Source organism: Triturus cristatus, chromosome 4_1 (assembly GCF_964204655.1).
Source record: "Triturus cristatus chromosome 4_1, aTriCri1.1, whole genome shotgun sequence".
Classification (NCBI taxonomy): domain Eukaryota; kingdom Metazoa; phylum Chordata; class Amphibia; order Caudata; family Salamandridae; genus Triturus; species Triturus cristatus.
In genome coordinates, this window is record NC_140585.1 from 235574294 (window position 1) to 235589552 (window position 15259).

Consider the following 15259-nt stretch of genomic DNA (forward strand, 5'->3'; position numbering starts at 1 on the left):
TATGTGACATCAATGTTACACGTGTTTTTCCTCTCATCTATGAATATTAGTGTTACATTGTGGAAATTTAGCGTGCAAACTGAACATTATCTGCGCCATCTTGCCTCTCCCCAGCGCCACGCATAGCAAATGCACGGCCGCCATTTTAGGCACCCCACTCTCTCTCCCCGCTCACTCTCGATCGCCAGCGCTTTCCCCCGGCGCTGCGAGCATCCCCCGCGCGCCGACCACCCCCGCTCTCTCATACAGGCCATAAACCCTCTCCTTCTGCGCGACCCTGCTACGGAACCACTTCCGACCGACAACCCATACATGGTCATGCCTCTCCTTTGATAACCCCCTTCCCCTGCGCCCCATTGTCTGAACTGGTCCCAGGCCATCACCTAGCCCTGCGGATGCAGTTTATTGCCCCTACTGTAAGGGAAACACCCCACATCAAAGGGATTACAGTAGATCAAAGCCCCTACCCCCTGAGACCCGGCCGGTTGCACACACCCCCGGGAATTAGCGGAATTCCCTGCTGCGCGATAGCCATCTCCCACTGCGGGTAGGGTGGGAACCTCTACTGTAACCATGTGTGGGATCGGATCTGAGCCGGGGGCTTCAGGGGATGTTCTTTCAGGCATCAAGGGAATCTCAAGAATATACTATGTATAATAAAGCAATAAACCAGTGTATAAGAGACCAGGTCTCAGAGATGCAGTTAGAGCACCTCGTGACGATACCTTGCTGTCTGATCTGATGTGTTCTGCTCCGACGGAATAAAAACTTTGTTTCCTGCCTTCCAGTCTCCGGCGCCTGCCTCTTTTATTGGTAAAATCATCGAGTGGTATGAGAGGCGATTACCGCCGGGCAAATACTTGAAAGGTTATCGACTGAAACTGCCGCTACCATTTAACAATTGGCGTCCCAAACGTGGGGCCCATCAGCGACACGTGGATCCAGTGGGAGAGGTCCCGACGACAGAGTGAACGACTGCAACGATCGGGAGAGCTCCTGCCCAATAGACCCTCGTCTGGCAGCCGATCATCCGAACTTCACTGGTTCCGAGCAGACCTCTCTCGAGTGATCTACGGTCCTGACTGGGAACCATCAGGAGTGCCGCGGCAAATACGGAGAGTAGAGGACGATCAGGCGCTGGAGGCGGAAGACGAGAAACTGTCCACGCGGTCCGGGTAAGATCGTGATACACGACAAATTGAGAAATAATTGATTGATTGTTTGATGCTTTGGAAATACTAGTATTGCTCATTGATTGTGCTCATTGATTGTTCTCTTTGAGATATTCGCTGTCTACAAACGGGGAGGAGTAGAAATACTCTCTCTCTCTCCCTTTGCAGATAGTGAAGGGTAGGTAACGCAGACTTTTGTCCCCGTTGAAACCCGTCGTGCCTATCTTTATCTCCCCATTGATTGATTGTCCGAACATTGATTGTTTTGGAGAATAGTGCTTTTTGAGATATTTTCTGTTTGCAAATAACGTAGAATAGGAATATTCTGTCTAGTCTTTGCAAATAGTGAAGGGTAGGTAATGCTGACTTTTGTCCCCGTTGAAACCCGTCATGGCTATTTTTATCTCCCATTGATTGATTGATTGATTGATTGTCCGAACACTTGTTCGATATTGGTTCTTTGGAGGTATTCTCTGCTTGCAAATAACGAAGAATAGAGATATTCTGTCTAGTCTTTGCAAGCAGTGAAAAGATAGGTAGTGCTGACTTTTGTCCCCGTTGAAACCCGTCATGCCTATCTTCTCCCCACTGATTGGTAGTTGGTTCTGCCCGGACCGCTTATTAGAGGTGAACCATCCGGCTCCACTGGAGGGCACCCCTAATAAGGACATGTTCACTAAATATGGACTAGTCGCCGTAGCTTATACCAAACTATGGCATAAATATACAAAGAAGGACCCCGAGAGTCAGTGGCCACTGATGGGATCCTTCGACGACCATAAGATAGAGGCGCTAGAAATAGCTCTGCGTAGCAATAAGACGACGCCTACTATGCTTGACAGTGTCGGCATGTGGCGCAAAGAAGCGACGCAACGGAAAAAGAGGGAAGAAGTAAAAGCAGAAAAGGAATTACGAAAGGCAGCTCACCTTGCCGCTAGAAAGTTAGAAGAAGACATAAAGGAGAGAAGGGAAATTAAACTAAGACAGGAGCCCGAAACCTCAGGCCAGTACGCTGTTAGGACCCCTTCTTTGCTCTACCCTGAGTTGTCCTCCAAGCAGCGAACGAATGACGAGTTACTGTTAGGTCCCCCGATCATTTACATGCCCCCTCCGTATGCACCCTCCCAATCAATAGTGCAACACCCACAACCCCCGAACGCGAGCGAAAGCAGTACATGGGCCTCGGCCCTCACGGCCTCCGCGCCGGCTGAGCCTCTTGTGCTGAACCCAACGTCGACTACAACGCCAGACGACCATGAGATAGGAAAGAAAGAGTCCACCAGAATGAATCGATTAACTAAGGATGAACGAGCAGGAATTGACAAGATAGTAGGGACGCTGGTGGAACGAAAAGAAAGTGAGGAGTATATAACAGACGTGTATAACTCGTATGCCGACAGCCGCAGACGACACTTCGTCGTACGGCTCTGTTATCACGCCCTGAATGCATATGAGGATAGGTACCACGATAAAGGTCCCGAAGGCTTAGCGGCCCTATATAAGAAGATAGACATTGGGGAAGAAAGAGAGGGCGATGTAACGAACCTCTTCACTCGTACACTCGAGGTCTACCGACACCTTAAAGAACATGGACAGACCACCAAAACAGAAACCCCCATAGCAACTAATCCCCAGGGAGGAAGGGCCGATGCCATGATGCCCATTAAAGAAGCTGCCCCCTACTGGGTCCCCCCACGGGGTCAGGGAACACACGACGACATCAACAACCCAGATGCGAAGGGAAGAGTTGTATATAACTGGGTCTATCAGCCGTGGGACCGGCAAGATATTTTGACTTTTAGAAAGACTCTACCCGACTTAAGAAAGAACCCGACTGCCTTCTACACGGAATTGGGTACAGCCTTAGGCTCAACGATAATGACGTTAGCAGATATCGACTTGTTCTTTGGGCTATGTCTGCCGGCTGATGTGTGGAAACAAATCCGGAAAGTTGACCACGCTGAGCCGTTCGGATATACCTGGGTACAACTCGATACCATAGATAAACAGCGAGAGCCAGGACAGAAACCCCCGAAAGCCATCTTAGAGCTCCCAGACAAGATTGTACAAAAGCTGAAGACTCTAATCCCAGAAAGAAAGGTAGACTGGTCGATAGTAACGGCTTGCCGTCAGAAACCCCAGGAAGATGTGTCTGAATACTTCTCCCGATTCGAGACTGTGTTTTCCGATTACAGTGGCCAAGACATGACCACCGCAACCGGACACCACCTCTTTGTCCAGAATTATGTAAAGGGTCTGTCACAAGAAGTTTCCCAGAAGCTACAGACCAGCGAGAGTAGCTGGGCAGCCTCCAAACCCGCAGCGATTCTCCAGATGGCCCAATACTACGAAAATCAGAAAAACGAGAACGATAGGGCATCAGAGAAGAAGAAAAAGGAACTGAAGGAGAGGGTAATGATAGCACAATTGCAAGGGGTGACCATAGGAAGGGAACCCCCGAAAGAGAATTACCAACCAACCGCCCCTAGAAAGCTACCCCCAGAGACCATACACCTACACCCTACAACGGACGGAGAGACTTAGATGGGAATCAATGCGCGTTCTGTAGAGGGTTCGGACACTGGAAATCCCAGTGCCCGGTCCTTCTGGAAATGAACAAGAATAGGGACCCCAGAGACACAGCATATGACCCCAGAAATAGAGGACAGGGACGAGGGCACACGAACAACACCATCAACGACAGGCCAGGCAGACCAAACACCTTTGATCGCCCCCGACAAAACCAGTGTCAGCAGTCCGACTATGAGAGCACCCATGACTTCGCATAGGACCGCCAGGGGCAAGGGAGGGATCCAGTCGAACTCCGTGTTGATCAGCAAGGCCCTTACGTCACTGCTAAGGTCTTGGGCACAAAATCCCCATTCCTGGTAGACACTGGGGCGACACGTAGTGCGTTATCCAAACGACTGATCCCTAGGGCACCCTTGTCTGGCTCACATGTAACCTCAATAGGCTTCGATGGAACGCCCTCCACTAACCCCTTATCAGCACCAATCTCCTTTGACTTAGAAGATAACACCACTGACACGACCTTTCTGCTCTCCTCCAACAACCCCGATGCTATTATGGGACTTGATTTGCTAAAACATTTTCGAGCTACCATCAGATGCTCCCCAGACGGAGTTCGAGTCATCCTACACGATAACCCAGATCTGTCCAGACCCTGTCACACACGGCGTATGCTCTCTATAACCGATGCTGACATGTCCCTACTCGAACCCCCTCACCGTGCTAGTACCCCATGCTGTTGATACCCTCCTGAACCAAACCAAGACTCAACACCTGACTAGCGCACGACTGACTGGTTATGAACTGACTCTGCTTGCACCCCATATCACATTGAAACGATGCACCACTCTGAATCCAGCTACTCTACTACCTCTCCCTGACGCTGACCCCAATGCATCCCCTATACATGATTGCGTGACCCTCACCGACGAACAAACCAAGAGTAGGGTTGACCTCCGGGATACTGCCTTCCCGGACCCTGACGGAGAACTATGGGTGGATGGCTCCTGCATCAAGCTCCCTGATGGCACCACCTCAGCTGCCTATGCAGTCACCACAGCTCGAACAGTTGTTGAGACAGCCCGCATCACACAGCGATCCGCACAGGCGGCTGAACTAATTGCCCTCACACGAGCCTGCATCCTGGCAGCAGGGACAACCGCAAACATTTACACAGACAATCAATATGCCTTTGGGGTAGTTCACCACTTCGGGCTCTTATGGAAAGAGAGGGGATTCTTGACTTCTCATGGCACACCCATCCTGCATGGAGATCTAGTCTCTGCCCTGACCGAAGCAGTCCTCCTCCCCACACGGATAGCTGTGATCAAATGCCAGGCACACAAGAAGGTGACAGACATTATAGGTCAGGGAAATGCACTAGCTGACATTACTGCCCGAACCACAGCCGAGAATAGGTCCACGACCCGCATGTACGTGACCAGGTCACAAACTGAGAAATGGAAGGATGCTAGGGAAACGATTAGGGATATCCAACTAGCCAGCACACCACACGAATTAACTGAATGGGCCCGGGTGGGATTGAAGGACGATGACGGTTGTTGGTGAACTAAAGACTCGAACAAGTGGTTGCTACCCGACTCATACTTGATCCCCATGCTGACCATGGCACACTCCCCCGCACACATAGGGTCTGCCCCCATGATCGAACTCATCTCCAAAGTCTGGCACAACGACAGAATACCAGACTCAGCCAAACGTCTGGTCCAACAATGCCTAGTATGCCTCCAACACAACCCTGGGAAAGGAACTGCTGTACCCCGGGGAGGGTTTGAGGTCCCCAATCACCCCTTTGAAGTCCTACAAATGGACTATGTCCAGCTAGAAAGGTGCCAAGGTTTAAAGTATGTACTTGTCGTTGTGTGTGCCTTCAGCAAGTGGGTGGAAGCCTACCCAACCCATGACAACACCGCTATGACTACCGCAAAAGTACTGCTGAAGGAATTCTTCCCCCGATACGGCCTTTGTCGAATTTTGTGGAGCGACAATGGCCCCCACTTCGTAGCCGAAGTTATCCAACTCATCTTAAAAGGGTTGGGTGTAAAACAGAAGTTCCATGCGCTCTTCCACCCCCAATCTGCAGGCCTGGTTGAGCGACACAATGCCACATTGAAGCTTAAGATAGCAAAAATAGTCGCCACCACAGGACTAAGATGGCCAGACGCTCTCCCACTAGCATTGCTATCAATGCGTTCCACCCCCACCAAACACCACTTAACTCCCTACGAGGTCGTCTTTGGGCGGCCCATGAACCTTTGGACTGCACCAAAACCAACATCCATCCACGACGTCCCGGACGTCCTCATGTCTGACTATTTGTATAACCTAACTAAGACGTTGTCTGTTATCCATCAGCAGGTGCTGCACGCCATTCCCGATGTTTCCAGGGGCCCAGGACACGACATCCAACCCGGTGACTTCGTCTTAGTGCGTAACTTCCAGCGCACCAAGAGTCTGGAGCCACGGTGGACGGGCCCCCTGCAAGTCCTGATCACCACCCGAAGAGCTCTTCGAGTGGAGGGGAAACGCAATTGGCTGCATGCACACCACTGCAAGAAGGTATCACCGACCCTGACAACCACCGACAACATCACCGCCCAAGAGGAACTTCTGGACAAAGACCGACCATCCCTGAGCCGCTGCCCGGATACAGAGACACTTGAATTGATTGAATATCCCGATCCCACTGTGCCATCCAAAGAAGGGTATAACTTGCGACGAAAGGAGAGAACTTCGGCTAAGCAGACCACAGGCTGAGTGGAAATCTCAGAACGGTAGCCTAGTCACCTCAAAGGCCACCAGGAGAGAAACTAAAACAAAGTCTGTGGTTCTGCCCGCTACCGAGTCTCTTGAAGGTGATGGAAGCGCCCGACATGAAGATGATGGAAGCAACCAGACGTCCGAAGATCCACTTCAAAAACCCAAAGACTGACCGAATGCACAGCTTTAACCCCTTCCCTGCTCATGACGGAACCACTCCGTCATGAGCCACGGGCGCCGTGTGCTCATGACGGAGTGGTTCCGTCATGCTGCGGCCGTTGGCGGCCACTCCACCTACGCGGTGCTGATTCCCCGCCTGTGCGGGCGATTAGCACGAGTGGGCGGAGTCGTGACGGAACCACTCCGTCATGAGCACAGCGCTGCCCCAAACCCCCCCAGCGCCGCGGCAAAATTCGTGCCGCGGCGAAGGGGTTAAGACAATAGCGCTTTTCATTTCCCTTCTCTTTTGCCTTCTCCTCGTGATCACCTTCTGGATCATGGAGGAGAGCACACCCGCTCATAAGACATTGCTGACTACCGTTCAACCTACCACCACGAAAGAACACCATCTGATCTCACTTTCACCCCAACTCCGAGAAAGGCGTAAGGAGTTCTGGAATAACTCTTTTGTGCAGTTGCTCCACCAACACAATCTTGCCACCAACGCCACTAACTGCTGGATCTGTGGATTGCTGCCCCATGCCACTGGGCACTCAATCCCCTTCATCCCTTCACCTTTTTCTGTCCATGGTTCCTGCCTCGCCTGGCTGATCCTCCTGCAGGAGAGCTACAAGGACAATGCCACTTCCGGCAGAACCATGTCACACTTCTACCATGGGTTCTGGCTGAACAAAACTGGTAGAACCTCCGCCCTCTTCTGCCCTCTGAGATCAAACACTTCCTTTCACATGGACATCCCCGCCAAAGAACGAATTGAAATGCAAGTGTTCAACAATCCAGCCAGACCCACCTTCTCTTACCTCCGAAAACGGACAGCCGCCACCCTAACAGTGGCCCTGTCCGTCATCAACATCACTGGATCTGTATGCCTCGAAGGCCTGGGGGCACAGCTGGTGGGCCACAGCTCCTGCCTCATCACCCGAACATTGGACTCAGTTGACCCACCCTCCTTTGTTGCCTCCCCGAATATGTACTTCGTCTGTGGTACTAAAGCCTACACCTGGCTCCCGAAAGGTTGGGGAGGCACCTGCTACATCGCCTTTGTCCTTCCTCCGACGTATGTGGCTCCAACAAACCATCACCGACAGAAACGTGCCAAAGACATTGTACAAACCGACTCCACCGGAGCACAGTTCATGGACGCAGTAAAGGGTCTTGTTCCGCTCTGGGGTCCGATGGCAAACAGCCGTGCCATCCGCCACTTAACCCAGGCAGTCGAAACAGCAATGAACATTACAGCTGGCGCCCTCGCCAACAACACCGCTGAGCTTCAGGCCGTCCGCCTGGTGGCTCTCCAGAACCGCCTTGTTCTAGATGTGGTTCTGGCTTATCGCGGAGGAGCATGCCGCATCATTGGGTCCAGCTGTTGTACCTACGTACCGGATAACTCACCTTCAGTCTACAAAGCAATTGAACACCTCCACAGACTGTCCACAGAGGTCCATCAAGAGCAAGAAGAATGGTCACTGGGGAGTTGGTTTTGGGACACTATTAAAGGTTGGGGATGGAGGCTGTTTTCATTTATCCTCATACCAATCATGATACTATGTGGATGTTGCTTGGGGATTCAGTGTCTGCCACCTTTATGTTCGCTTTTTATGAACTGCATCTGCCCTAAGACTTTGGACTTTGAAACTGAGCGGATGAAAGCTCTGAATGAGGTGGAGGTACGGGGTATTATGGGGATAGATCCAAACTAGGCAAGCTGGCGAGACATGTTAAAAGGGAGGACTGTGGAAATTTAGCGTGCAAACTGAACATTATCTGCGCCATCTTGCCTCTCCCCAGCGCCACGCATAGCAAATGCACGGCCGCCATTTTAGGCACCCCACTCTCTCTCCCCGCTCACTCTCGATCGCCAGCGCTTTCCCCCGGTGCTGCGAGCATCCCCCGCGCGCCGGCCACCCCCGCTCTCTCATACAGGCCATAAACCCTCTCCTTCTGCGCGACCCTGCTACGGAACCACTTCCGACCGACAACCCATACATGGTCATGCCTCTCCTTTGATAACCCCCTTCCCCTGCGCCCCATTGTCTGAACAGGTCCCAGGCCATCACCTAGCCCTGCGGATGCAGTTTATTGCCCCTACTGTAAGGGAAACACCCCACATCAAAGGGATTACAGTAGATCAAAGCCCCTACCCCCTGAGACCCGGCCGGTTGCACACACCCCCGGGAATTAGCGGAATTCCCTGCTGCGCGATAGCCATCTCCCACTGCGGGTAGGGTGGGAACCTCTACTGTAACCATGTGTGGGTTCGGATCTGAGCCGGGGGCTTCAGGGGATGTTCTTTCAGGCATCAAGGGAATCTCAAGAATATACTATGTATAATAAAGCAATAAACCAGTGTATAAGAGACCAGGTCTCAGAGATGCAGTTAGAGCACCTCGTGACGATACCTTGCTGTCTGATCTGATGTGTTCTGCTCCGACGGAATAAAAACTTTGTTTCCTGCCTTCCAGTCTCCGGCGCCTGCCTCTTTTATTGGTAAAATCATCGAGTGGTATGAGAGGCGATTACCGCCGGGCAAATACTTGAAAGGTTATCGACTGAAACTGCCGCTACCATTTAACAACATGGGCAATAATTTCAATTTCTCTTCCCATCTCTTGTTATTTAATGGTGCTGCTTTGGAATGTTTAAATTAAATTGTCGGCATGACAGGACACCATTGCACGTGAGCTTTGTTTTTTTTTTTAAAACCTTTATTTACACATCAAATATTCACCGTCATGGGCCTACAACCGCCTGGGCCGGCCGCTAACATAGAAGAAGGAAGACAACAATAATACAGCAGTCATGAGAGCAGGAGCAAACTGCACGTGTAACGGCTGCAGACGCCACAACTTAACCCAACAGTACAAAATGGTTTCTTATTAACTTTTTTCTTAAAAAAGACAACAAAAAGAAACTTAGACCAGGCATAGGAACTCCATTAGCAGGAACTTGCTCTCTCATGAGCGGGGGACAACAGCGACAATGTAGCACACTATACATCAACTCGTGTTGTGAGCTTTGTTTTTAATCTGATTTCATATGGGCACATTGTTGTTCATATTGGATATTGTTGAGATGTGGGTTTTATAGATATGGCACATTTTTGTATTTTGTGTATATTTATGTAACTGTGATTATTATATATATGTTTTGTGCATTGTATTGCAGTCCTGAAGAAGTTCATTTTTTAATGGAACGCATTGGCTTAGGCTGAATTGTTCCAAATGAATGTGCTGCAGCAACAAATGATGGAGGGAATGCTGAATGAATCAAATATTCACCCCCAGTCAAGAGATCTGGGTTGAATCCATTGTTCTTTTGCTCACCTTGCCATTCCAGTTTAGACCCAGCCATATGCAAATCAGTCTTGACCCTGCTCCTTAAGGGAACAGTCCAACCCAAACTGCCAGGCCAGGTCCTACCTGGACCGGAAAAAGCATCCTGGGATCGGTTTCGGGATTACACCCCTCATCAGCCAGGCTAGCTTGAATCCAGTGGCAAAGTGAGCAAAGGACCCACGTCTGGGCATACCCTTCCCACTTCATCCTGCCTACTCATTGTCCTACTCGAATCCTTCATCCTGCTATCCGATCCTGCTTCACAGATTCTCCTTCCCTAATCCCATATCTGCCTACCAATCCCATTTTCCTGAGCAATCACCTGCTAGCCGTTCCTGCTTCCTGACTAGCACTTCCCCAGTCCTTCATTCTGCTCCTTCAACTCTTTTTTCAATCCTTCAGCCTGCTGCCTGCTTGATTCTCCTTTCCTGTTTCTTGATCCCCAACCCTTCTTCCTGCTGATGTCATCATTCTTCTTCATCTTCATCAGCTCATCAACATTTCTTTGCCACATTCCTTCTTCATTCATCATTCACCATCCACGCTGTGCTTTTCCTAATACTTCATGTTTTTTACCTAATATTCCTTCAATAAGCCTCTTTCCTCCACAGTCTATCATTCTTTACCATCTTTTTTCACCAGCCTACCTTCCCTTGTCCAGGAGGGAGACTATGTTGTGAAACACAGTACTTTGTGCTGCAAATCATATCAACTCACATATACCAAGGGATGTTTCCACCTTCTTACTGTGCCTTAAGAGCATCTATGGAATGAGAGAATGTGTAGAATGTGCTTTCTGGAATTACTGATGGAGATTTCCAGTAAAGTTTCTGAATTCCTCTGTTGATTATCTGTAGAGTAAAATTGCAGACTCATGAATCAAAACTACATAATTTATGATTTTTCTACTGTTAATGTAAAAAAACCGATGCTTTCTTAAATAGAAATTCTAGGGAAATTGAACAAAAATGTGTACATTTTGGCAAGTCATGGTTTAAGAATAGGTACTAATTTAGAAATCAGTTGATGGTGAGCTTGGCTGATTAGCATAAAAACTGAGTGAGTTTTAAGCCGATCAAATTCTCTAAGAGCCAAAAAAAAAAACAGCATTGGCAAAGTCAATACGTTTGGTTTGCATTTTGAATCCGGGCTAAAATATTTTACAAAAAGGGCTACTACAGTGAACAATACAGTCTCTTCCTTATACAATGGATACAAGCGATTCATGAGCTACAGAATTCAATGATTGGTGATTTAATGTATTTCTGAGGTGTAAAATAGTCTATCATGCTTTGCAATGGAAGCATTCCATATGAGGCAGAATGATACACTAAACAGCCAATAGCTTTGGGTGGGAGAGAAATACTGTTCTGGACGGACCAGAGGCCACTCCGTGTATATTTTTAAGAATTGATAACAGTGGACCTAGAGACAGCTGCAATGTGAAACCAGACCTTAAAAAGCTCAAAAGCTGGGACATGCATGGACACAGTAGTTATACTACATATTTTCCACATTAAATATGGAGAGGATGTGGCCTAACAGCTAGAAGGGTTGACCTTGAAGCTGAGGAACTGGGTTCGAGTCTTGGCAGGGGCGTTCAACATCATGAGATTCTGGACAAATCACTTGATTATCCCTGCGCCTAATAAAATGTATGTGTCTGTCTGTTCCGCAACTGCTGCGTATATAAAGTGCTCTGATACCTTTGGGTCGAGTTTGCGCTATATAAAACTCCCAAAAAGCAAATCCTTAAACGGAAGACTGGCAACTGTAAAAATCGTTAAAAAAATATAGATTATGTGTAAATGTCCAATCTGGTCTTCGAGTTCATGACTTGCCTTCAATTCCCCTATATTATGGAGTGTTCGTCATTAATTTGACCTCTAAAATGTACCTGTTATTAATCTGCGCATACATGTTCACATCAGTATTGTATGGCTGCCGTGCTATATATCATTAGGGTTGCTTGCAACAGTCATTCTATAAGAGAAGTATGTGGGGCACTAGTGGTGCCACAAGATAGTTCAGTGAGTTGTGAGTTTGCTGTTCAGATCTGTGTGTAATTGTAATGCTACAAGTTGATCCCTCGAAGAGCGGTCTTAGCTGTTCATTCCTCTAAGGTTGACATATTGGACCCCATTGGGAAGGGGAAATAAGGCAATCTGTATTTTACATCAAATTGAAAAAAAAAATCACTGTTAACAGGCGTTCTAAAGGACACGGTGGTTCTCCTAATTTTGGATTTTGACTCAATTTTAAATGAAGTTAACATACAGCGACTTTGAGCTTATACCTTTTCGAACCCCTTGTCCTCCGCCCTTTTTAAAGTGGAAAAGGAAATGATGTCATGTTTCCCAAAGACACCAGGCTGCCCATCAGTCCAGGACATGGAGAGTTATCGCTGATAATTGGGTGCTTCTTGGATTTTGGGGCAACTGGATTCTTAGATTCAACATTGACATTCAGACGTAGGAAACTCTGTGGTGACGTGTTGTATGTGCTTCTCACTTACTGGTAGGCACAGACAACCTGTGCATTCTTTCTGTTGCCTTTAATTGTTTATTTGTCTGTTTCTTATTATACAAACCACGATTTAATGGCATTGTGTTGGTATTTAGATGGGACATCATTATTCCAATCAGGCAGGTCTGGTCATACTGGACATGGCTACAATCTGGGTAGTTTACTGTCAGCACTGTTTGGGGCTCTAGGCAAACCAGTCATGAAAGAGCCTTTAGAAAGGGGGTGCACAAGCCTTTATTACAAGCATATCTGAGATGTGCTGCTGCATGAAAATAACACTCCTGGATACTGGGCCAGACTGCCAGGTATTGGACTTGTTCACAAGTTTTGCTTCACAATTGTCTGCAAAACCTTATGGAATTTTAGCCAAATTTAGGTTTAAAGTTCTACTACAAAAATAAATACTTCATGCCTATGTTCCTTTTTTTAAAATCTTCTCAGAAGAAAACCTTCCCGGACTCTCCTGGAGTTGGACAGATGCATTTGCCAAGGTTGGTTGTTTTATTTAATATGGGACTGGTTATTAAAATAATGTCCAGGACTGCTTTTACCTTCCGGCTTAGCCTGATAGGCAACAAATCAATCTTCACTGAAGAGCAAAACTTGCATTCAGAAGCAGAACATCATATGAAGATAAAATGCCCAACGTTTGTTCCATAAACTGACTTGCCTGGGGCGCAACACTTAAACATGCATGTCTTACCTTCCCCATTCCGGAGTGTGCATGTCCCAATTTTACCACGACTGGGAAGTTTGGAGTCGTGAGCTGAAAAAGAAAAGGAGAAAGATTCATGTGACCTAAATGTAAAGACACAGCCCAGTACAGTGTTATATAAAATATGCTTTTTAACTTCTCTTGCAGTCCTCCACCAGTCACTGCTTTGAGAGCATCCCAAACTCTGGTACTGAATGACCTGCTCCTCGCATCAGGCTGAAGTCATAGCTGAGACATACAGTGAATATCATGTCAGGTGACAAATGCAACCCCCAGTGAGGCACCTAAATAACCCATCGCAAGAGGAAGGCAATGGTAGTCCCCAGGAGAGATAAGTGTCATGTAGCACAGCCGTCAAGATTCTATTTCACTTTACACCACTCGCTGTGCCTAGCTGGCAATGATTCGCTTGTGAGGCATGTGTTCGTTCCACAATGATCATCTAATCATAGTCATTCCACTAAGGAAAGGTTTGTGGTCCTTGCTCAGTTTCTACTACAGGGAGCTCCTGTGGAGTCATACATGGCATTGCCACTCTATGCAGAGACTTTGTGTGGTACCTGTTCAAGCTCTTTGCTGGATGGGCTGTGGCACAAAGCAGGGCCATTCTATCCAGAATATTATTTGTGGTAGCTACTCACCCCTTGCTGGTTGTGTGTTTGTCTGTGCAGTGGAACAGAACAGGGGTTGAGGACATCTCCCTCATGATGCTATCCTGTCACTCGGTATACACCTTGTCTGAGGGGATATGGACTGTTAAAAGATCTCCGGCAAAGAGCCCCTTCGCGGGTGCCCGTTGGGCATTGCAGCGGAGGCTCGACCAGGACCTAGCCCAATGATGAAGCATGACACCCATTTGGGTGTGTGAGTGAGGGCTCTTGCTTCCATTGGAGAGCGTTCCCACTCTAGAAAAACCATACCTATATACATTTTCCCAAACTTCTTCAAAAGGAACTGCATATCCCTGTTGGATTGTGGGATGTGGACACTGCCAAAGTAATACTGTACTAAATGGGTTATACACGTCTAGGGGATGTGGATAGATAGAGATAGATGTGGAGAAGTGTGGCTCACTGGTTAGAGTAGGCAGACCTGGAAGCAGAGGTCAGCCTGGGACCAGGGTTCAATTCCCGGCTCGGCTGGGTCTTGAGTCCATAAATTGTCCATGGACTCGATAATTCTCGCTCCAGTGCATACTCAATTCATGGGTTCACACTCTGCGACTCTGGGCAATAGCTTGCTTAATCTCCACAATGGCCCCTCGCGGCGGGATGCCTGGCTTTCACCTTGTGGATGCCCTGCTGGGTTATCTCACAGGGGAATACCAGGACGGGTTCCCTAAGCAAGCGCTTAGAGACCGGTTGGTGATTTGCGCTATATAAATATCTGTACATTCACATTCATTCAGATAAAATACTGTGTAGGGAATATACCACATTGAATAGATATTAATGGTTCCAACTTAATACTATCCTGTGAGTTGTATATGCCGTATTCAAGGGGCTGTGGACACTACCATGACCACACTATATGACACGTGTGCTTTATTGAGGGCAGCTGTCGACGTGGATAAAGAAAAGTATGGGAACTGTGATCCTGAGTGCACTAGGGGCTGCCCAGTGTAGAGGTAGGGTCAGAGATGTCGCTAAAAGAACACAATATTTTGTAAATATTTTGTTATCCTTTGACCTACAGATAACAGCATATCAAATATAATGCACACAATTCAAATGAAAAATTATTGTAACTTAAATGAATATCTGGGTAATTTATTTTTCTGGTAGGACAGTTTGGTTGGTTAATTAAATAAGTAAGTAAGTAAAAATTTATTGTTTCTGATTAATTAAAACCATTACAAAAATTCATAGTAAGTACACATTTCATCAATTTCTGAATTTAAGAACATCTTAAAAAGAAGAAGTAGTTATAGAATAAAAGTTTAAAAGATATTCATGATTCCTTGTTTCTCTGAGCACCGTCATCTGTTTCGGATTGTTTATACTTGACTAGTTTCAGGAATT

At 47.7% G+C, this 15259-nt stretch overlaps 1 protein-coding gene across 1 annotated transcript in view; it reads right to left on the reverse strand.

Moving 5' to 3' along the window:
• Nucleotides 1-15259, reverse strand: part of SYN3 (synapsin III) — a 1380627-nt gene that overhangs the window by 337610 nt on the left and 1027758 nt on the right. Inside the window, exon 7 of the mRNA XM_085651961.1 lies at nucleotides 13227-13289. Coding sequence (XP_085508087.1) covers nucleotides 13227-13289 — 63 coding nt within the window. The remainder of the gene's footprint in view (nucleotides 1-13226; nucleotides 13290-15259) is intronic.